This window comes from Physella acuta, unplaced genomic scaffold (assembly GCF_028476545.2).
Source record: "Physella acuta isolate Inbredline_101_S28 unplaced genomic scaffold, ASM2847654v3 ptg000324l, whole genome shotgun sequence".
NCBI lineage: Eukaryota > Metazoa > Mollusca > Gastropoda > Physidae > Physella > Physella acuta.
The window spans coordinates 410,043-433,771 of record NW_026731843.1 but is presented as its reverse complement, the minus strand read 5'-3'; the positions used below and the strand labels follow the sequence as shown (position 1 = coordinate 433,771).

Here is a 23,729-nt window from a genome sequence, read left to right as displayed (position 1 = left end):
TTAATTCGCGGGTTTCCCCGATTTTAAATTAATTTTACAATCGAACGTAAGTCTAGTATCAGATTTGTTCTAATTAAAAAAAAATTGATTTAATTAGCCTAAATAGAACAAAACGCTTATAATTTTTTTTAATTATGCCGAGCTATAAAATTGTTGTACCTCGTTCTATAGAACAATTTAAAAACTAAGAAGTCTAATTAGTAATAAAAATCTATAGTCTAATTTAGTAATTAAAATTACTAATTAGTAATAAAAAACTAGATATTTTGAGTTAATAAAAAGAACTGTACATTTTCAGCTCATTTTTAAAAAATATTTTTACATCACAGGTTGAACTGTTGACATGTCGGATGTTAAACCAAGTTATTTAGGTAACCAGTTGATGTTAACTCTAGGTTTAACCTAAACTTATATGTAGTGAGGTTAAGTTATCTAGGTAACCAGGTGATGTTAACCCTAGGGGGTCATCCATAAATGACGTCACGCTTTTTTTGACGATTTTTACCTCCCCCCCTCCCCTCCGTCACACGTCTTCACAAAAAGTCAGACCTCCCCCCCCTAAAATGACGTCACACCTCAACCTAAAACCCCCCTCAAAATTGCAGTTGAATTTTGTTAAAACATCGATATTTTTCCAAAATCTTGTCTAAACTATTACAATTTATTAAAACAGTTATCTAAAACGCGAAATAACGTCTAAAATTCGTTTTCTAACATTGCTTTTTTATAATGCAAAAATGTGACGTCGTAACATCTGAACCCCCCCCCCCCTCCCCCTCATCACACATCGTCACAAAATTACGGACCCTCCCTCCCCCCTACGAGTGTGACGTCATTTATGGATGACCCCTAGGTTTAACCTAAAGTTGTATGTAGTGAGGTTAAGTTATCTAGGTAACCAGGTGATGTTAACCCTAGGTTCAACCTAAACTTATATGTAGTGAGGTTTACACGGACTTAATTTATAGGCCCATATGTATTGAATATGTTGTTGTTGAATAACAGTTAGTGCATAAAAGTATTGCTGTCATGTGTTAATTTTTATGTTATATTTCTACATGTAGAGGCTGTTCCCGGGGGTATAGCGGTCAAGGTCCTGTACCCAGGGGACGTGAAACCTAAGGAGAAGATTATCCCCATCACTGATGACGACGGGGACAATCTAGAATTTGATGTGGTAATTAAATTATTAAAATTTAATTAGCACGTTCTATATATCTGATGAGATTTGTGAGATTATCCTAATCACTGATGACGATGGAGAACATTTATAATTTGGAGTGGTAAACAATTTAATTAAAATTAATTAACATGTTCTAAAGTTATCATTGAATTTTTTTTTCAATTTATCGCTTTTGTCCAAAATCTATCTAATTTTCTGATCAGTTATAACATGTATCTGTTTATCTTTTTATCTGTAATTGCAGTAGCTATCCCCACCGAAGCCTTGCTCATTTCCCCACTGTAAAACCTTAAAGCAACACATATTTGTGGTATAATCTTGTATGTTACCTTTGTGATTTTCAAAACTAGTAATGGTTTAAATTTATAAAATTCGGAAGTCTTATTCTAGACGAAAATTCTAGACCTAAGTAAATGAAGGTGTGAATATTTATTTTTGTCTAATTCCAGATCAAGCAAAGAATTCTCGACTTCAAAAATCTACAGGACCCAGGCCGATACAAACTAAAGTTCCTGAGTGATATGAACCAAACTGAGCTAACTGCTGACAATTTTATGACAGTATTACATCAGAATGGCGTACTAGAGGTGTGCTATCGCTAAGCCACCTAGTGATAACAAATAAAAATCTATTTTTAGACATGTAAGAATCTTTCCATGCGCGTAATTTTCAACTTTTGTTTGAAATTTGTTTTGTTATGTATAAATTATTTAAAATTGGATTGTATATTTTGGTTTTGTTACATGTAGTACATCAAATGATTCATATAACGTTAAGTAGTGTGCTTACAAGCTGAAACGCACCAATATTCTTGAAATTATATAGTTATTGGGATCTTAATTAACAAACCAATTAAAACGAAATGCAAAAATGCGAAATTATCATAAATTGTACGAAACTAGGGATTCGGTAGAGTCGGTAAAGCTCATGGTTGCTTAACCGAAAAGTCTCGAGTTCGAACCCTCGGGCTGATGAGGCCTTTTTCAAAATCTACCTACTAATCTACCATCGCTGATGACATAGATAGAATTAGTAGATCTATTGGATAGAACATCCACGAGACATTGCATGCCGACAAGACAATGATCACAAAAAACCCAAATGGCATAGTAGCAGACAGACAGGTAAATGGCCAAGGACTGGGCGAAGCTCACTCCATCAAGTTTCTTGTCGCCATACTGTCTTTTGCGGGAACGAAAGAAGAAATACTTTCAAGAAGTCAAAAGTTCAAACTCATGCTTTCGGTCACTGGTCATGTCTGGCCGTCACTGGTCATTTGAGAGTCTACTGAGCATTGTCAAAACAAGAACATTAAAATGGTATGACCATGTCACAAACCATAGGCCTATCCGAAACTGTACTGCAGGGCACTGTGCCAGAAGGGAGAAGAAGGGGAAGGCAACAACGTCAGTAGATAGTGGAGAACATCAAAACTGGACTGGGCTGACCATAGCAGAAATACTCAGAGCAGCAGAGATTGAACTGGGCTGACCAGAGCAGCAGAGATTGGACTGGGCTGACCAGAGCAGAACTAGAGCAGCAGAGATTGAACTGGGCTGACCATAGCAGAACTACTCAGAGCAGCAGAGATTGAACTGGGCTGACCATAGCAGAACTACTCAGAGCAGCAGAGATTGGACTGGGCTGACCATAGCAGAACTACTCAGAGCAGCAGAGATTGAACTGGGCTGACCATAGCAGAACTACTCAGAGCAGCAGAGATTGAACTGGGCTGACCATAGCAGAACTACTCAGAGCAGCAGAGATTGAACTGGGCTGACCATAGCAGAACTACTCAGAGCAGCAGAGATTGGACTGGGCTGACCATAGCAGAACTACTCAGAGATTGGACTGGGCTGACCATAGCAGAACTACTTAGAGCAGCAGAGATTGAACTGGGCTGACCATAGCAGAACTACTCAGAGATTGAACTGGGCTGACCATAGCAGAACTACTCAGAGATTGGACTGGGCTGACCATAGCAGAACTACTCAGAGATTGGACTGGGCTGACCATAGCAGAACTACTCAGAGCAGCAGAGATTGAACTGGGCTGACCATAGCAGAACTACTCAGAGATTGGACTGGGCTGACCATAGCAGAACTACTCAGAGCAGCAGAGATTGAACTGGGCTGACCATAGCAGAACTACTCAGAGATTGAACTGGGCTGACCATAGCAGAACAACTCAGAGATTGGACTGGGCTGACCATAGCAGAACTACTCAGAGATTGGACTGGGCTGACCATAGCAGAACTACTCAGAGCAGCAGAGATTGGACTGGGCTGACCATAGCAGCAGAAGACCGAGACAGACGACAGAAAATTATTTAAAAATCAACTGTGGTGGCCCAACTACCCCGTTGGGTTTAGGGATGATTGACTGACTGATAGAATTTAAACGAAATGTAATAATAAATACATAAACGTTTATAATTACAAGCTTTTATAAATGCAATAAAAAGAAGAAAATAATACAATTTTTATTAAATAAAAAATAATTTTTAAAAATATAATAAATCTGCGGTTACTTTAAATATAAAATAATTACTTTCTTTAAATATATTAATGCACTACTAATTATATTACTATAAATAAAAGCGTGGGCCGCTTGTTTAAATACTTATTATTATATTTAAAGAAAGTATTTTTTTATATTTAAATTAACCGCAGATTTATTATATTTTTAAAAATTATTTTATTGTTAATAAAAATTGTATTAATATCCTCTTTTTAGTGCATTTTTAAAAGTTTGTAATTATGAACGTTTTTATGTATTTATTATTTTTATACTTTTTAGTATTAACGATTTATACGCATGTTAAGACAATATAGTGTAGCAACAAATATATGATACACAATTTGAAAAACAGTTTTGCTTTAATAATATGATTAGTTTTACTATACGTGTCACATTTACTGATGTGTTAGTTACAATCCAAAAATTGCCACAATTAGCTGAAAACATCATAGAACACAAATCTTTACAGAGGAAGTGAGTTAAATAAAAGCTTGTAAAAATGCGAAAATAATTTGTCTCTGTCCTTTTTTTTCCTTTTCATATTTTGAAGACCTGTGGGAAAATCAAATAGATCTATGCACACAATTATTTTTACAGATTCAATTAATTAATTGACTTGAAGTTGATGACAAAGTTTAAGTTTTTTTTTAATCTAATCGATAACTTTAAAAAATTATATTACCGTTTCTCATTTCTTAAAATACGACAATTAGTAACGGAATTTCCCGAACTGACAGTAAGTATATTTTCAGTTAATTTTGGCAGTCATTTAGTCGGCTAAATTCAAGGAAGGTGTACGTTTCTTTTATTTATTTCTTATCATATACAATTAAAGTAATTCAAATGGCATATGTGTTAAATACATGGTAAAGATAATTACGTCAACACAATTAGCGGTTAAATAGCCAATCTAATTTCTATTATACAGCTGTAACAAGCCCCGACATGGCACAGTGACATCATGTTGTCTGAGAAGATAACAAAGGTGGGGAGTGGGTGAATGGAAAAAAGTCACAGGAAAAAAGTCACAGTTTTTGCTAGGAAAAAAAGTCACAGCAAAAAAGTCGTAGAAAAAAAGTCACAAAAATCTTTTTAAAAGTATTTTGATTTATTTGTTAATAATTGTAAAATTTTGTATGTTTATTGTTGTGGGTTGTATTTTTTGATAGCATAAATTATTTATAGACGTTAAAAGCATTATGGTTTATAACAATTGTATGAAAAAATACTCTAAGATAATTAACACAACAATCTCAACTTTTGTTGCGTATTTAGTTAAATACGCGGTAGAAAAGTTAATTATAAAAGAAATTTAAGCACATCATTGTGTTTTGTATATGTTTTGCCGTAGGGTATTCTCTGGTCGGCCTCTCCTCAGTAAGCATTGTCCGAACATATTTTGTGCTGTTAACGTTTTGTGTCAATGACAGCCTTTGAACTTTGTCGGCTTTCTGTTTTGATCCTACGCGTTGTTATGTAAATATCATGTAATGAGCGTGATAAATGTGGGCAGTAAAGGTGGTTGAACTAAGCATATCTATTGTTGCGATGTGTTGAGGACAGCAAGTCAGATGTTAGTATTTAAAAAAAAAAACCACGATGAAACACGGACTTTGGAGCATTCTATTAAAATAAATGCTATTAATATCATGTTTAACATAATTACAATCTACATACTTCATATTAAATATTTTCAGATGAATTATAAAAATTACTATGCGTATACAACCTACACACACGACATTACATTTTTAATTAATTAATCCTAAGTTAATTTGCACTCTCTGAATATTTAATACATAAAAGTATTAACAAATTCCATGCAAATATATATTTGTGACTTTTTTTCCTGTGACTTTTTTCCTGTGACTTTTTTCCTGTGACTTAATTCCTGTGTTTTTTCTTCCTGTGTTTTTTTTTCCTGTGACTTTTTTTCCTACAATCGGGGTATGATGGGGTATAGTTCAATCAAGTAGTCTCTAACACAAAGGTGTTACATGTATAGTTGAACTTCTTATAGTCTAGCTCAGGGGTCGGCAACCTTTTGAAGCGGAAGAGCCAAAAGTTACAATTTTCAAAATTTCCCTGGTTTTAAAGAGCCACTATAATTTTTTTTTAATCCAAATATTTTATTTTTTTATTAAGATTATTAATATTTTTGCAAGGAGCTGGAGAGCCGCATCTTGATATCAAAAGAGCCGCATGCGGCTCGCGAGCCGCAGGTTGCCGACCCCTGGTCTAGCTAGATATTTTTTAAATTAAACAGTCTAAGTAGGTACTGCTTTTAAACAGATATAGGTTAACCAGAAATTGTTTAAACAGATATTTTAAGCAGAATGTTTACACATATATGGTTTAACAAGATATTGCTCAACCAGATACTGTTCAAAGTGTATATATTGTCCAGTGATTGTTAAGCCAGATACTGTTTAAGCTGGACTTGTTGCCCAGATATTTTTCAGCCATATAAAGCTTATCTTTATATTAAATCCCTGTAGATTTGATGTGTCCTATATTTGTATTTTTTAAATTTTTATTTCCAAATTTTATTTCAGATTTAAATAAGAAAATGACGGATTCAGATGGGAACAGTTTAGGTAACTATACACATACGTTAACATATACACATACAGATATACTCACAAACACTCGAACTTACACACAAAATTAACACATCATACAACGAAATCATACACACTTTTAGACACATAATTATGTGTTTGCAGTATAATTCTTGTTACGGAATAGCATACTTGTCACGATATTTTTCAATGTGATCTTTGTTGGAGAGTGATCTTTATTATAGTTAGATCTTTGTTAAATTTGTTTTTGTTAAATTTGTTTTTGGTGTATTGCGATCTTGTTTGTTAAGTGTGATCTTTGTTGGGGATTGATCTTTGTTTAATGTTTTATTTGTTAAATGTGTTTTTGTTGAATGTGTATTTATAGTGTTATCTTTGTGATAGTGTGATCTTTGCATTAGTGTAACCTTTGTAATAGTGTGATGTTTGTTACAGTTTGATCTTTTTAATAATGTGATATTTATAATAGTGTGATCTTTGTTACAGTGTGATCTTTGTTACAGTGTGATCTTTGTTAAGTGTAGTTAGTGTCTAGTATCCCCATCACTGCTGCCCCCACCCCCACCCCTGTCCACAGAGGTAGACAACGACGGTGTGGTGATAGGTGTGCTGTATCCTGGGAGTCCTGAGCTGGTCAACAAAAGAATTCCCTATGTGGACGAGGATGGGGAGGAGCAGACCCATGAGTCGGTAGGGCTGGCAGTGTGCTCGTGTGTGACCTTGGTTCAAGGTCATGCTAGACCGTTGTACTCACGACATTAGTGTATCAACATTGACTATATGACAGGTGTATCAACATCGACTATAATGACAGGTGTATCAACATTGACTATAACACAGGTGTATCAACCTATATGACAGGTGTATCAACATCGACTATAATGACAGGTGTATCAACATTGACTATATGACAGGTGTATCAACCTATATGACAGGTGTATCAACATCGACTATAATGACAGGTGTATCAACATTGACTATAACACAGGTGTATCAACCTATATGACAGGTGTATCAACATCGACTATAATGACAGGTGTATCAACATCGACTATAATGACAGGTGTATCAACATTGACTATAACACAGGTGTATCAACCTATATGACAGGTGTATCAACCTATATGACAGGTGTATCAACATTGACTATAACACAGGTGTATCAACCTATATGACAGGTGTATCAACATCGACTATAATGACAGGTGTATCAACATTGACTATAACACAGGTGTATCAACCTATATGACATGTGTATCAACATTGACTATATGCCAGGTGTATCAGCATTGACTATATGACAGGTGTATCAACCTAAATGACATTTGTATCAACATTTACCATATGACATGTGTATCAACATTGACTATATTGACATCACAAGTATATCAACATTGACTATACTGCCATCATAAGTATATCAACATTGACTATACTGACATCATAAGTATATCAACATTGACTATATGACAGGTGTATCAACATTGACTATATAGCAGGTGTATCAACATTCACTATACTGACATCATAAGTATATCAACATTGACTATATGACAGGTGTATCAACATTGACTATACTGACATCACAAGTATATCAACATTGACTATACTGACATCATAAGTATATCAACATTGACTATACTGACATTATAAGTATATCAACATTGACTATATGACATCATAAGTATATCAACATTGACTATACTGACACCATAAGTATATCAACATTGACTATATGACATCATAAGTATATCAACATTGACTATACTGACACCATAAGTATATCAACATTGACTATACTGACATCATAAGTATATCAACATTGACTATACTGACATCACAAGTATATCAACATTGACCGGTGCCATTTATTGCAGGCGAAAAAGTTCCTGCTGGAAACAGAAGGTATCCCAAACCCGGAGAGGTACAAACTCATCTGGGTGCGACCCTCGGGGGTGGAGGTGGAGCTGAACGATGCCAACCCCATCAGTGACGTCATGAAGGGGGCGGGAGGTTACCTGGAGATTCGTCGCGCTTGACTGCACACGAGCTGTTAAATATTTCTTTTAAGAGATTTGTTGCATGGTTACATAGTGCTTGAATATACAACAACTGGGATTAAATAGCGCTTAAATATACAACAACTGACATTAAATAATGCTTAAATATACAACAACTGAGATTAAATAATGCTTAAATATACAACAACTGAGATTAAATAGTGCTTAAGTATACAACAATTGATATTAAATAAAGCTTGAATATGCAACAATTGATATTAAATAAAGTTTGAATTTGCAACAATTGATAATAAATAAAGCTTGAATATGCAAAAACTGATATTAAATATTGCTTGATGTGACAAGAATTGGTGTCAAATATTGCTTGCATGTTATGTATGGTAACGCTGAATTAAAGTATTTGATATTAAAAAGTGTTGTGTTGTTGTATATGAGAATGGGGCAGGGGGGGGTGAGCATAAGCCACCACAAGGAGTGGGTTTTGTCATGAGTCTCTGTGCTAAGTGCTTTTATCAGTGCATTAGCTTAGTCTTTGCGGCACCAAACTTGCCAATATTGGGCTATAGTGAACTTATCGAAAGTTTAAACACATCACGTACCAAACGTTGTAACAACTTGACAATGTTCAACATGTCAAAGTGTGAAACGGAGAGTTGACAACGTATAATATATCTTTGGAAGTAACTAAGACTTCAAGACTTGTCAATGTTTTTGTCAAATACTGAAACTAATAATTGACAATATTACACTTGTGTACAGTTAAAATTACGACAATATATTACACTTGTCAAAAGTCAAAAACTTCAGATTAAACGTGTCATAATCTGAAAATATAGCTAGAGACAAAAAAGTATTATGGGTTGTTGGAAAAAGCCTATGCTAAAAAAAGCAAGTAAGAAGAAGAATCTGAAATTATTTTTTGACTAAATTAAACCAAGACAAAAACTATGACTTAACATTAAATGTGCTAAAACTGATAGGTTATTTTTATTTATTTAAATTTTTCGCAGTCAAATAAAAACAGTCTTGTCGTTCACTTCACGAAGTTGACTGTTTGATATTCTGACTTGTTTGAAAAATATAACCTACATAAATTTTTAAGTAAAAAGCATTTTCTTGTTACAATTATATCGTCAATTATATCGTCAAAATTGAAGTATAAAAATATAGAACTTTTGGCCATCTCGAAGAAAACTAATAAAATTTCGGCAGTGTTGGCGAATTAATAATTTAATCTCTGAGATTTCTTCGATTCAATAAAAAGTATTGGTTAGTTTCCGGAATTTCCGAAGTCCATAAATAGAAAACAAAGGTTTTGAGTTTAGAGTATTTCATTTAAATCATAATTTACAAATTAATTTTAAGTAACATTGTTCTTACTATTTTATATATTGTAGTCTATTAAATAAAAAAAAATTATGAAAAACAGCTAATATACTTAACGATTTTTGGGGTCAAGTATTAAGGAATTACGAGATCCAGGAACGGAATTTTCCGATATTAAATAATATAGATCTAGACAAGTATTATAAAACTCCTAGTCTATATGTATATAAAATATGTTATTCTAACATTTTTAAAAAGCTATTGGTAAAATCTGTGTCGTATTTTTGTTTTCCTACATATTAAACTTATGAATAAACTTAGCCATAAGCCAAGATAATGATTAAAAAATTGTTTGATTAAATGTTTTATACCATTCCATAGTAATCTAGTATTGTATGGATGTAACATGAAAGATAAACAAAAGTATTAAAACAAGTTTTAACCCAATCTTAATTTTTCTCATCAGAAATTTTGAAGATGGCGAACTTGGGAACTAATATATCAGGTAAGCGTTCGCTGTATTTGAAGGGACCTATCTACCTATTTTAGATTAATAATGACTGTCCACCTGTCTCAACACTACCTGTCTAACCACTACCTGTCTAACCACTACCTGTCTAACCACTACCTGTCTGTCCACCTTTCTAACCACTACATGTGGCCGCGTGTCCACCTGTCTAACCATTACTTGTCTAACCACTACCTGTCTAACCACCACCTGTCTAACCACCTGTCTAACCACCACATATCTATCCCACAGAGGTGTACGAAGATGGCATCGACCTGAAAGTCTTGTACCCAGGGGAATCAGAGACTGTGTTGAAGAAAGTGCCCATCACAGATAGGGACGGGGTTGATATCACCGTGTTCAAGGTAAATAGTCACCAACATTAGTCACAAGTCAGTGGTGTGATGTGTCTAGTTAGTCACAAGTCAGTAACGTGAAGTGGCCAGTTAGTCACAAGTCAGTGGTGTGATGTGTCTAGTTAGTCACTAGTCAGTGACGTGAAGTGTTTAGTTCGTCACAAGTCTGTGACGTGAAGTGTCTAGTTAGTCACAAGTCAGTAACGTCAAGTGTCCAGTTAGTCACAAGTCAGTCGCAAATTAGTCAAAAGCTACTCCTACATATGTATTATGTTATTAGTTTCTGAGGATTCGTCGAATGTGCGCTTCAAATCCTTGAGGCTCGAGGTCGACTCTCTGTCCACCTATTTGTCCACCTGTCTGTCCACCTATTTGTCCACCTGTCTGTCCACCTATTTGTCCACCTGTCTGTCCACCTGTCTGTCCACCAATTTGTCCACCTGTCTGTCACCTATTTGTCCACCTGTCTGTCCACCTATTTGTCCACCTGTCTGTCACCTATTTGTCCACCTATTTGTCCACCTGTCTGTCACCTATTTGTCCACCTGTCTGTCCACCTATTTGTCCACCTGTCTGTCACCTATTTGTCCACCTATTTGTCCACCTGTCTGTCCACCTGTCTGTCCACCTATTTGTCCACCTATTTGTCCACCTGTCTGTCCACCTATTTGTCCACCTATTTGTCCACCTATTTGTCCACCTGTCTGTCAACCTATTTGTCCAACTGTCTGTCCACCTATTTTTCTACCTGTTTGTCCACCTATTTGTCCATCTGTCTGTCCACCTATTTGTCCACCTGTCTGTCCACCTATTTGTCCACCTGTCTGTCCACCTATTTGTCCACCTATTTGTCCACCTGTCTGTCCACCTATTTGTCCACCTGTCTGTCCATCTATTTGTCCACCTGTCTGTCCACCTATTTGTCCACCTGTCTGTCAACCTATTTGTCCAACTGTCTGTCCACCTATTTTTCTACCTGTTTGTCCACCTATTTGTCTACCTGTTTGTCCACCTATTTGTCCACCTGTCTGTCCACCTATTTGTCCACCTGTCTGTCCACCTGTCTGTCCACCTGTCTACCCACCTGTCTACCCACCTGTCAACCCACCTGTCTGTCCACCTGTCCACCCACCTGCCTACCCACCTGTCTAACCACCTGTCTGTCCACCTGTCAACCCACCTGTCTGCCCACTTGTCTACCCACACACTGACCCCAGGTAAACTATCGAACCAAATACTTGCAGGTGAAAAGTTTTCTCCTGGCTATCAGAAGTCTACGAAACCCCGAGGCCCACCGTCTGTTCTGGATCCAGGGCAAGGAGAGGACGGAGCTGGACGACAGCTGCTTGATGACGTCATACCTGCAAGGGGAGGATGGCACCCTGGAACTTTACAGAATACCTGAATAATTTTTAATAATTACCTCTTTAATTAACTCACATTTGGTTTATTTTTACATGGAACAAAGAAATTTGTTTATCGAAGTTTTGTCTAGTTTTTTTTTTTTTTTTTTTTTTTTGTGTTTGGATAAAATTGTCTCACAACTGTCTAGTTTTTGTTGATTACATATCAAATAGCTATATTTTGTAATATTTTAAAGTGAATACAAGTCTAATATTTTTTTAATAAATAAGTTTTTCAATCCTGTAATCGATTACCAGATAAAAATCTAATCGAATACTTGTCTGGTTGTTAATTAAAAACTAGTTTGTGACGTTCGTTTATATTAGTTGTTTGTCTACCTTTAATTAATAGAATAAACGACAGACTTTGAACAGTACATGCATCTATACCAATTCAAATTTGCTCTTTAATTTACCCTAAGAGGGATGAATTAGACAGTTTATGTTTGCGTGTTTGTCATAACTATTAAAAAACCGAATGGCTTACGAAGCTTGACCAAAAAATTGTTGTCTGTTCAACTGTCTGCCTCATATGTCTGTCGTGTTGTCTGTCTAACTGTCTGCCTCGTATGTCTGTCGTATTGTCTACACAGGTTTTAGACTAGTAAACTACGTGGCTGTCCTGGTTAGCTAAATAGCACGGATGACGGACTTTAATTACGATATGTTTGTGAGTCAGTGTGTGCGTTGTCACTTCTTTACATCAGAGTGTTGTTGTACTTTTCTATAGTGGTGAATTATGGGTGGGGGGGGGGGATGGTAGTAACGGATGTCGTACCACATGTTACTTTGATACTATTGTTGTACCCCGTTCAATTAGTCAACATTTATCGACGATAACAAAACGTTTCCCCCGGAGGATGAAAGACAACCGTGTCATCAATGGTCACGCTTGATTGGAGTCGCAATGAAACTCAGGAAACGAACGTCAGGACATGAGATGATATTTTTGTGACAACCAACGGACAGATTTAGCTAAATGACAGCTCATAAAGTGGTGGTGGGGGTTAGTTAAGTCAAGGGTGGGGCTTTGATTTTAGGCTGGGTTAGTATGCATTATCGTGATGGAGGGGGGGGTGGGGTCAGTGGTACTTGGAATTAAAACCTTAGTGACAGGTATATATGTTCTGAGTATAAACCCCTTAGGTTATTTGTAAATGTCTAAAACACAAACCTAAACCAAACGAATGAAGCTAAACAACTACTTTAACAATGAACCTTAACAATGTCTGAATATTGAATTTTTAAAGAGGTTCAACATTTTAATCGATGTCTTTAAGATTATTTACTTAATTATCTTAAAACCAACTTAAATATGACGATAACAAACATAAAAATGTCTAAATATTGAATCTAAAAAGTTTACGTTAAAAACAAATTTAGAAAAAAATCTTTACAAAATGTCTAAATATTGAATCTAGAACGTTTAGGTTAGAAACAAATTTAGAAAAAAAAACTTTAGAAAATGTCTAAATAACTCTCAAACAGGTACTTCGTTTGATTAAAAAACTTTATGTTAAATTTTATGTGCTCACTCCGACCTTAAGACAACCATCCATGAACATCAAACGATTCACTGTCCCGCCTCTGCGCATTATTTAACAAGGCGTTGTTATTGTCGATAAAAAAACAGATTTGTATTAATCATTTCCTGTTATTGACAGTTTTTCCTTGATTTGATTCCTGTTTATTGCAACTATGACTGCTGATATTTGGTTCAGTCGATAAGTTAAACTGATGAAGTACTTTTTGTGGAGTGCTATATAAGGCAGGCCATTCGCTGGTCTGGTCACTCAATATCACTAGATAACAGTCGTACACCAGGTAGGTGTTTATTTGTTCAAGTGTTGAAGTGTTGTGTTGTCGTGTAGGTCTTGTCACCAGATACCCATATTATACCAGGTAGGTGTTTATGTGTTCAATTGTTGTGTTGTCGTAGTGGTCTTATCACAAGGTACCCACGTTATACCAGGTAGGTGTTGCTAAGTGTTCAAGTGTTGTGCTGTTGTGTTGGTCATATACTAAGTACTATTGAAATACTGTTGAGACTTAGAGTTAAAGGGATTTTTATATTTGGACTTTCGTTAGGGTTTAATTAGTTAACCTTAAGATGTGGGTTAGGCTTGGTTTATATATATATATATATATATATATATATATATATATATATATATATATATATATATATATATATATATATATATATATATATATAATTTATAACATAAGTAATAATACTACAACGACAAAAATAATCACCGTGGATGTTTGAATACCTTGACAATTGTATAAAAATTGTATAAAAATATTAAATTGAACTTTCAAAGAATATAAATTAAAATACATTTATAATTATAAGATTAAGAAGAGGGATGTTAAATAAAATATTTATTAAAAAATGTTGACTTAGTAAAAATTTTAAAATTCCAACCATATTTGGAAGCGGCAACAAAATCATGTCAATAATAATTATTTTTTTACTATATTTTTTTCCTACTACATTTTGTTTCCATTTCTGTAGCGTGAAAAAACCACCAACCTCACCAGACAATGAATCGTCTCTCAGCTCTTCTGCTTCTCCTGGCCGTCCTGGCGTCGGTCTGTCTGTGCCAGTGGGACATAGACTTCGGCTCTGACTCTGACTCTAACTCGGAAGAAAGGGCTTGCGTCGCCCAACTCTTGAGAGCTATCGCCTCGGCCAACTGCACGGGGGACACGAACCCCATTCTGCGAGTCTGTGATAGGTTGGACTAGATCTCCGGACAACCACCGGAATTTTGTCCGGACTACGAGAGTTTGATGAACCCCATGTCTCTCGTTTCTTGACTCATTGACATACTATTGACAACATGTTTTGTTTTTTTAATTGTGTCAACTTGTCGTCGAAAAAAGCCACCAAAAATCTCGGAGAAAAATGAAAGAATTTTTTTTAAGTCAGCGTATCGACAAGAGACAGTTCTGTGTATTTTAATTTCATTTAACTTCATTTAGACATGTGTCCTACTCGACAATAAAAAAAAACGATAAAAATTTGTGTCTCGAGTTGTTATAACACTTGTTGTAAAAGATTTTTTTTTGAGTTATTTATAGTTACATAGCATGTCACGTGATGGCTAATTTTAACAAGAAAAACTAAACCGATTACTTGTGATAATAAAAACAGCTAGTTTTAGAAATTTCACAAATTAAAGACAATTACAAATGCAACGGACGCTTCAACTAGGTTTTTATCAACTTACAACAGTGTAGTTAGCGTGTAAGCGAAATGACCAAGCAAAAAAATATTTGGCCACACAGTTTTTGGCAACATTGAAAGATTGTGTCTAAACGTCACGGTATGCCTAGACGCGAATTGGAGGACGATCCTGTTGGGTTAGGATGTAGTGATTTGTGCGGATTCGATAAAACGATCATCCAAACCGTCAGGTGCTCGACTAATAAATCTTAATACGAGCCACGTTTCTGTTTTTAGCCCGTTTTCAAATGATGTCAGGGTTGCTACTATAGGGCTGGTAAGTAGGTCACCAACCAGTTCTACGGCTCAATAAAACCTGCATGAGCCATAGAACTGGTTGGTGACCTACTTACCAGCCCTATACCATGCACGTGAAACTGCAACAAGTCTGACCTGACCTTATAAGGGAGATCACTCCGATTGCCGAACTTCAAGAGTTAACACCGATTGAACTACCAGTCGAGTATGTTACATGGTAGAGCCATGGGAGATCTGAACAAACTAGGAGAGGATTCTCTGACAGGGTTAATCAACATCTAATCAAATTAAGACAGTTTTTCTATTTCAAAACAAAACAGTTTAATAAGCTTAATACAACAAAACAGTTGAATACAACAAACAGTTTAGTAAGTTTAATATAACAAAATATAGTTGGCTACCAGAGTTTCTTTTAGGCATCTCTTCGGGTTGGGGGGGGGGGGGGGGGTTGGTGGAGGGGGGAGGACCTCCCAAAGTACATTTACCAGTGTCCGCCTCCCTACCGTACACTGAACTATACCACAATGATCTATCCTTCAATGATCTATCCTACAATGACCTATCCTCTAATGACCTATCCTATAATGACCTATACCACAATGATCTATCCTTCAATGATCTATCCTACAATGACCTATCCTACAATGATCTATCCTACAATGACCTATCCTACAATGACCCATCCCAAAATGACTTATCCCAAAATGACCTATCCCTAAAATGACCTATCCTACAATAACAGAATCAGTAGAAACTTGAAAGATAATCCCATCTCCAGCATCGAGGTCAACACGCGAAAGGTCGACCTGCTGACCCACCTTGACCTCCTTCACACCTGTAACAAAATGAACAAGGTCATCAATTAGTTTCGTCATCTAAGTGGTATTTTCATAATCAAACACGGTTGTAATAGTATAACATAGTTTTGCATTATAACGTATATAATCTATGTTTTATACCTGGTGACGTGACCACTGTCCGAGCCATTAGCCCGCCAAATGACGTCATGTCCACTGTCGTCTGCTGACCAAAGTTTAAAACCACCAGAAACTTCTCGGCGCCAAGATGTCTGCTGTAAGACACAATGTTGCTGTCCACGATGGCCTCCTGCATGAGCATTGAACTAGCGTCACTACAACAATCAAATTACTACACGACAGTCAGATTAATACACGTCAGATTACTACACAACAACATAAGATATGAACACGACTGTCGGATGACTACATAAACGTTAGTTTACGACACGACAATCAGAAAAGTCTCGAGTTCGAACCCTCGGGCAGATGAGGCTCGTTAGCTGGGGGACAGCCACTCTTCTAGGAGAGACAACTCCAAAATCAAACAACTGCTGCCTTGTAGTTTGTTCTTGGTTGGACAAAGGCTATGGAAGCAAATCCAAAAAGAAAAGCAGGCTGAAATCGGAGTCAATGGCCTCAATGTCGCATAACCAGTTGACACGTAACGCTTAATTGTGTTGGAGGCGTGGTCGAGTCGGCAAAGCTCATGGTTGATTAATTCGAAAAAAAAAAAAGTCTCGAGTTCAAACCCTCTGGCAGATAAGGCTCGATCCCTCCCAACACTAAAAATTAAGAACGAAGAAGAAGAAGAAGAAGATTACCTAATAACTATCAGCTAACTACTGTTGTGAACACACGGACACGCCTTTCGGGTGATCCGATGCGTTGCGCAACATATAAGACAAACAACCACAAACGGGTTACAACACAAGGCTGAATGAAACAAAGGCTCGTTGAAACTAAAAGAATTTAATATCACCACTATCTACACCTAACACATTCTATTCTAAACACAAAATACACAAGCTAGTAAAACTATGATACAGTGCCTAAAAGCTAGTATAGACCTAACCTATACTAACGTTGGAGATCTGGACGAAACTGAAGCAATCACACGTTTTCTTACACCTCTAATATATACCCTTTCATAAACTGGTACAAACCGGACTATTACAACTCACAGCACGAAAACTGAACAAGGACGAACGGGATAGTGTACCAAGCAGTGGCGTAGCGAGGTCGGGTGTCACCCGGTGCGGCACTTAATGGTGTCACCCCCCAGAGGCGTAGCGACAAACTTTCAAGTTGTCGATTTGCACCCCCCCCCCTCAAGTTTTCGATTTGCACCCCCCCCCCCCCCTTCAAGTTTTTCTCTATATATTTTGCTATTTTTTGCCCTAAATGGTGTCACCCGGTGCGGTCCGCACCCCCGCCCCCCCTCGCTACGCCCCTGGTACCAAGTAACAACATTCACCCCCATTCATCCCCCTTCACTCGTTCACTACACTACTTTGCAATCAGATTACCACTTAATGAAACAACAATCAGATTACAACACGAAAATCACATTTTAAAAAAAACATGCGTAAGCTTAAGCGAGCAAATATTATCCTACAATATGATGTAGCCTACGTATTAAAACTGGATGCTTTCTTTATCCTTCGGTATTTAGAACAGTCTGCAAACATTTGATTAGACTAGAAACTAAGGGATGGAAAGGGCATGGGATGACAACTCTAGATTACCTCGAACACTCCTTGTAAAAACACTGGGTTTTTTCTTAACGTAGTCAGCTGTTTGTATAGCTGTAGGCTAGACTGTCGGCTGCTGTCTGACTCTGTCTACAGAAGGTATATACATATATAAATGTGTAGTTACATATATATTCTAATGTTTACAACGAGAGACAAACCTGTGTGTGGATGCAGATAATTTATTAATGGCTGTTCGGTTATTGGAGAAGTGCAATGTTTTTATCTGACGAAGACCTAGTACCTGAACATTCAGCAAGGTGTAGTTATTGGAAAAGTGCAATGTTTTTATCTGACGAAGACCCGGTACCTGAACATTCAGCAAGGTGTAGTTATTGGAAAAGTGCAATGTTTTTATCTGACGAAGACCCGGTACCTGAACATTCAGCAAGGTGTAGTTATTGGAAAAGTGCAATGTTTTTATCTGACGAAGACCTAGTACCTGAACATTCAGCAAGGTGTAGTTCTCAGCTAGAGGCAGCCAGGTAGAGTTGCCGGTCGTAAAGCCGGCTGTTGTATCGTTTGTCCATTGCATCGGCGTTCTTTCCGGGTCTCGGGAGAAAAACATGTAGCGATCCTGGGGTATAGAATATAGATCGTGGTTAGGGTTAGTTACGATGAAAGTGAAACGAACCAAAGACGGATAGGATAAGGGTTATTCTAAGATAAACAGGTAGAGTGATCCAGCTGATCCGAAGACCAAGAAAAAAATGTCCTCTAGAGATTAAATATACATTTTCAGCTAAATGTCTGATAAATACTGAGCTAGATATCTTTGTTAAATCTCTAATAAACACAAAAGTAAATAGTTTTTTTTATTCGTATTTCAATGTAGGTTGATTTATGGAATCGTGCATTAAAGACAAACATTTCTAAAGCAATGATTAGTTGATTATTAATTATTTAATTAGTATTTGTTCCTCTTAGTTTAACAGTATACTTCAAGATATCTTATCACTCTGAACCGCTGGCTGTCGACCCCCTTGACCCATACCCCCCCCCCCCCCCGACTCACCGGGCCAAAGTTCAGCCCCCATGGGTCCACTGTCTCCTCCCACGTGATGTTCGCCTGCAGCATGCCCAGCTCCTCCCCGTAGTAGGTGGTGGGCGTGCCCCAGAGGGTCAGCACTAGCATGTTGTACACGTCCACGTACCTGGCGCCGTTCCTGGCACTCACACGCGTGTTGTCATGGTTACCAAGCTGGGGGGGGGGGGGGGGAGGGGTGAAAAGTTTGGAAAAAAACATGAAACAAGATGAAACCCATGCAATCAAAAGTTTATCAGATGTAGTTCTCTAATAAAATGTTACCACAAAGTTTGGCCATTTCCCTTGCGTCAAGTTCCCATATTCGGCCATGACAGTCTGGAATATTTCGCGTGACGTAGGCGGTCGACTCATCTGGAGGAGGTCAAAGTTGAAGGGGTTGCCCGCCCCTTGGGCGTAGAGAGAGTTGCGAGTCTCATGGGAGGCATACGTCTCAAGAACCATATATCTGGAGATTATATATATATATATATATATATATATATATATATATATATATATATATATATATATATATATATATATATATATATATATATGTATATATGTGTGTGTGTGTGTGTGATCAGCCAGAACGGAGCCTGCACGAAGATAAAAAAAGTACAACTTATTTCCCTGGGCACGATTCAATTGTCTCCCGAGGCAAGATGAGCTATGGTAATAATTAAAGACATAATGCCTATAACTGAATTTATGCCCATGCCCTGTAACATTTGACACCCCACATGCCAATCACATGTAACCTGTTCTACCTGTCTAGACCGTCCTTGCTGGTGTACTCAGCCAAAAGATCGTACCAGCCTTTCAATATTGGCGCCATCTCAGGCTGGTGCTGGGTGTAGATGTGGTCCAGGTAGTCTTCCTGGAACTTTACACAGAAACAAGTGTTTAGTTAAGAATCTAGCATTTTGATTTTGTAACATAATGGGATTAGCGGGATTAGCAGAGAGATGCACAGCAATCTGATTTACAAAAAAATACTTCAATGCAAATCTACGTTATCATTTAGAATATTCAGTGGCGTTGCGAGGTCGGGTTCACCCGGTGCGGCACTTAATGGTGTCACCCCCAGAGGCGTAGCGACCCTTCCCGGGGACAAACTTTCAAATTTTCGATTTGCACCCCCCTCAAAATTTCGATTTGCACCCCCCTCTCAAATTTTCGATTTGCATCCACCCCCTCAAACTTTTGATTTGCACCCCCCTCAAGTTTTTCTATATATATTTTGCTATTTTTTGCCTTGGTGTCACCCCTAAATGGTGTCAGCCGGTTCGGTCCGCACCCCCCGCCCCCCCCCCCCCCTCGCTACGCCTCTGAGAAAATTATGTTACAGTAAAATATCCCAATAAATGTATTAGCCTAGAATCTGTGTGTATCCATGATGTAACATACGTACTGGTGGCACGTCTTTGCCTGACAAGGGTTCGTTCCAAGAGTGGTTGGCGACAGTCAGGATGTTGGGGATGGCGTCGGCACGGAACCCATCGACGCCGAGGTCAAGCCAGAAGCGGAGGAGGCTCTGATCAAGTAATTGGTCAACACAGGCATTAGGTCAAATGTTGGATCAATACAGGCGTTATGAAAAATGTTGGATCAATACAGGCGTTAGGTCAAGTAATTAGTCAACACAGACGTTAGGTCAATTGTTGGATCAGCACAGGCGTTAGGTCAAGTAATTAGTCAACACAGGCGTTAGGTCAATTGTTGGATCAATACAGGCGTTAGGTCAAATGTTGGATCAATACAGGCGTTAGGTCAAATGTTGGATCAATACAGGCGTTAGGTAAAATGTTGGATCAATACAGGCGTTAGGTCAAATGTTGGATCAACACAGGCGTTAGGTCAAATGTTGGATCAATACAGGCGTTAGGTCAAATGTTGGATCAATACAGGAGTTAGGTTAAATGTTGGATCAATACAGGTGTTAGGTCTATTGTTGGTCAATACAGGCGTTTGGTCAATTGTTGGTCAATACAAGCGTTAGGTCAATTGTTGGATCAATACAGGCGTTAGGTCAAATGTTGGTCAATACACGTGTTAGGTCAAATGTTGGTCAATACATGTGTTAGGTCAATTGTTGGATCAATACAGGTGTTAGGTCAAATGCTGGATCAACACAGGCGTTAGGTCAAATGTTGGATCAATACAGGCGTTAGGTCAAATGTTGGATCAACACAGGCGTTAGGTCAAATGTTGGATCAATACAGGCGTTAGGTCAATTGTTGGATCAATACAGGCGTTAGGTCAAATGTTGGATCAATACAGGCGTTAGATCAAATGTTGGATCAACACAGGCGTTAGGTCAAATGTTGGATCAACACAGGCGTTAGGTCAAATGTTGGATCAATACAGGCGTTAGATCAAATGTTGGATCAACACAGGCGTTAGGTCAAATGTTGGATCAATATTAGGTTAAATGTTTATAGTTTCAGTCAAAATGCAAACATCTTACATCTTAAGCTTTAAGTTTCCAATAAACCTACCACACCTTTAGCTCCCACTCGACATACAGGTTCCTGTGGTTAAGCTCCGGAGCTTCCTTAATGAAGACGTGGTAATAAAACTGTTGACGCTGGTCGTTCCACTGCCACGCCGAGCCCCCAAATATGGAAAGCTGGAGAATTAAAAGGTAACTAATTAGGCTTAATTAACAACAGCTGGATTAGATTTGAAGGGAAAACTAATTAGGCCGAATTAACAAAATATGGACGATATTTAAAAGGTTACTAGTTAGACTTAACTCACATCTAGACGGTTTGATAAGCGAAAACTAATTAGGCTTAATTGACAAGTAGACGCATTTTAAGAAAGAAAAAAGTTTTAAATTTTCGACCACTTGACTTGATTTTAAGGCAGTGAAAAATAAAAATGATAAACCAAGTGCGATAATGTAATGGCGAAATAAAATATCTAGATTAGGTATTTGAAAGTCTCGCTAGTTGTTATGCCCCTAAAATATAATTTGTTACAAAAGAAAAAAAAATCCAACAATACCAAACTATTTAGGTAGCTAACACTTCTGCTTTTAATTTTTTTTAACAAGTATGCCTAATGGTTTATTAACTCTTGCTACACACCAACAGCAACAACACCCGTCACATCCTTAAACATTAAAACCTACACCAAACACCCCTACACTCTACACCCTTTACCCCCTCACACTCCACGCTCCTTGACCACACCCCAACTGACCCAGTTGTTGGGCGGGGTCCTGGTGCCGTTGTCCAGCAGACGACCGTCGTCCCAGACGTAGAAGTCTGTGTACTTCCCTTCCCGCCTGACGCTCTTCTGGAACCACACGTGCTGGTCACTCGTGTAGCCGGGCACAAAGTCTACGATCAGCTTCAGACCTGAAGAAGATTACAGAGTCCATAACACTGACCTTTTGGTCATACTTTTGATTCATGCTGACATTTTTAATCATACTGACCTTTGTCGTGAACCGCTTGTACAAGGTCTTTGAAGTCGTCAAGATCTCCGAAAATAGGGTCAATGTCTCCGGCGTCCGAACAGTCATAGCCGAAATCTTTCATGGGAGATCTACAGACGGGACTCAACCAGACGCAGTCGATGCCGAGGTCGACGAGATAATCCAGCTTGGAGATTATTCCTGCAGACAGTTCACATGTACTCAGACATTGCGGGTAAGATGTTTTAAATAGTGGTGGACTGGGATGAGTAAAGGAGCGCGCTCCAGAAATTCAGATGTTTTAACTAGCGGTGGACTGGGCTGAGTAAAGGAGCGCGTTCGTGAAAGTCTGGAGTTCGATTCTTGGAAACTTTTAATATTACGTTGCTCCCCGACGTCAGGCAGGTGAAGAAATGAAACATGCTCGTGTGGATCAGAGGCGTAGCGACCCATTCAGGCACCCGGGGCGAATTATTAAAGTTGCGCCCCCCTCCCTTCCCCATTTAAACTTTGTTATTCACGTTGGCGCCCCCGACCCCTACTCCAATTCAGGGTATGTATGTGAAGCCAAGTGGCAGTCCATTTGTTTTCCGACTGTGCATCAGGCTCTAGTGTTACTTAGAACGAGCTTTTTTTTCTACCCGTTTTTTGCGCCACCCCACACGTTGGGTCAGTGACTGGGGCGGCTGCCCCACCCATCCTGCTCTAGCTCCGCCTCTGGTGTAATTTAATATCAACAATGTGGCTAAATTTTGTACCTACCCCTGATGTCCCCTACACCATCAACGTCCGAGTCTTTGAATGACCTGGGGTAGATCTGGTAGAAGACAGCTTTCTGCCACCAGGTCAGGTTCTGGCTGGCATCAGGGGTCACTATGACCCTGCCATCGGCTGACCTACTTACATAATAACCGTCAGCTGATTGGACGAAAACAACAAACGTTGAAAACACCAGGACGGTATAGAGAATCTGGTGAGTAGATTTCATTGTCCACGCTGGGTTTCGTTCCCTGGCCACTGAAGTTCTAGAGTTATAAACATTTTAATCTTTGCTTTAGTATTTAAAAAATTAAATTACACACTACACATGCTATACAATGAACTACGTAATGTACATTACACTCTACACAGCGCAGACTACACATTATTCATTTCACATTACTCACTACACACTACGCACACACTACACACTACGCACACAGTACACACTACACACTATGCACACACTACACACTATGCACACAGTACACACTACACACTATGCACACACTACACACTACTCACTACGCTACACGTATAAACACTTGCCAGTTCGTCTTGATCTACGATGTTT

At 38.0% G+C, this 23,729-nt stretch overlaps 3 protein-coding genes across 7 annotated transcripts; 2 read left to right on the top strand and 1 right to left on the bottom strand.

Annotated features, from left to right (window-relative positions):
• The first annotated feature begins 4,447 nt into the window (after positions 1-4,447).
• LOC131940655 (uncharacterized) lies at positions 4,448-8,420 on the top strand. Its single transcript, XM_059299373.1, has 4 exons — positions 4,448-4,496; positions 6,258-6,299; positions 6,862-6,974; positions 8,162-8,420. The coding sequence occupies exons 2-4, from the start codon at positions 6,272-6,274 to the stop codon at positions 8,321-8,323; spliced, it is 303 nt and encodes a 100-aa protein (XP_059155356.1). The 5' UTR covers positions 4,448-4,496; positions 6,258-6,271; the 3' UTR covers positions 8,324-8,420.
• A 1,158-nt stretch (positions 8,421-9,578) lies between these two features.
• Positions 9,579-12,175, top strand: LOC131940648 (uncharacterized). Of its 5 annotated transcripts, none has more exons than XM_059299363.1 (4): positions 9,579-9,617; positions 10,098-10,136; positions 10,392-10,504; positions 11,740-12,175. In XM_059299363.1, exons 2-4 carry the CDS (start codon positions 10,109-10,111, stop codon positions 11,902-11,904), a joined length of 306 nt encoding a protein of 101 aa, XP_059155346.1. In that variant the 5' UTR covers positions 9,579-9,617; positions 10,098-10,108; the 3' UTR covers positions 11,905-12,175. The 5 variants fall into 5 exon arrangements, with proteins under 5 accessions (XP_059155346.1, XP_059155347.1, XP_059155348.1 ...); XM_059299364.1 differs by having other exon boundaries at positions 9,583-9,631; XM_059299365.1 differs by having other exon boundaries at positions 9,607-9,669.
• Positions 12,176-16,321: 4,146 nt separating this feature from the next.
• Positions 16,322-23,411, bottom strand: LOC131940625 (maltase 1-like). The gene is made up of 11 exons (XM_059299333.1): positions 23,159-23,411; positions 22,418-22,597; positions 22,180-22,337; positions 21,476-21,601; positions 20,384-20,506; positions 19,740-19,855; positions 19,252-19,432; positions 18,958-19,143; positions 18,385-18,519; positions 17,937-18,032; positions 16,322-16,498 (listed from the first exon to the last, which is right to left on the bottom strand). The coding sequence occupies exons 1-11, from the start codon at positions 23,382-23,384 to the stop codon at positions 16,322-16,324; spliced, it is 1,704 nt and encodes a 567-aa protein (XP_059155316.1). The 5' UTR covers positions 23,385-23,411.
• Between the last annotated feature and the right edge of the window lie 318 nt (positions 23,412-23,729).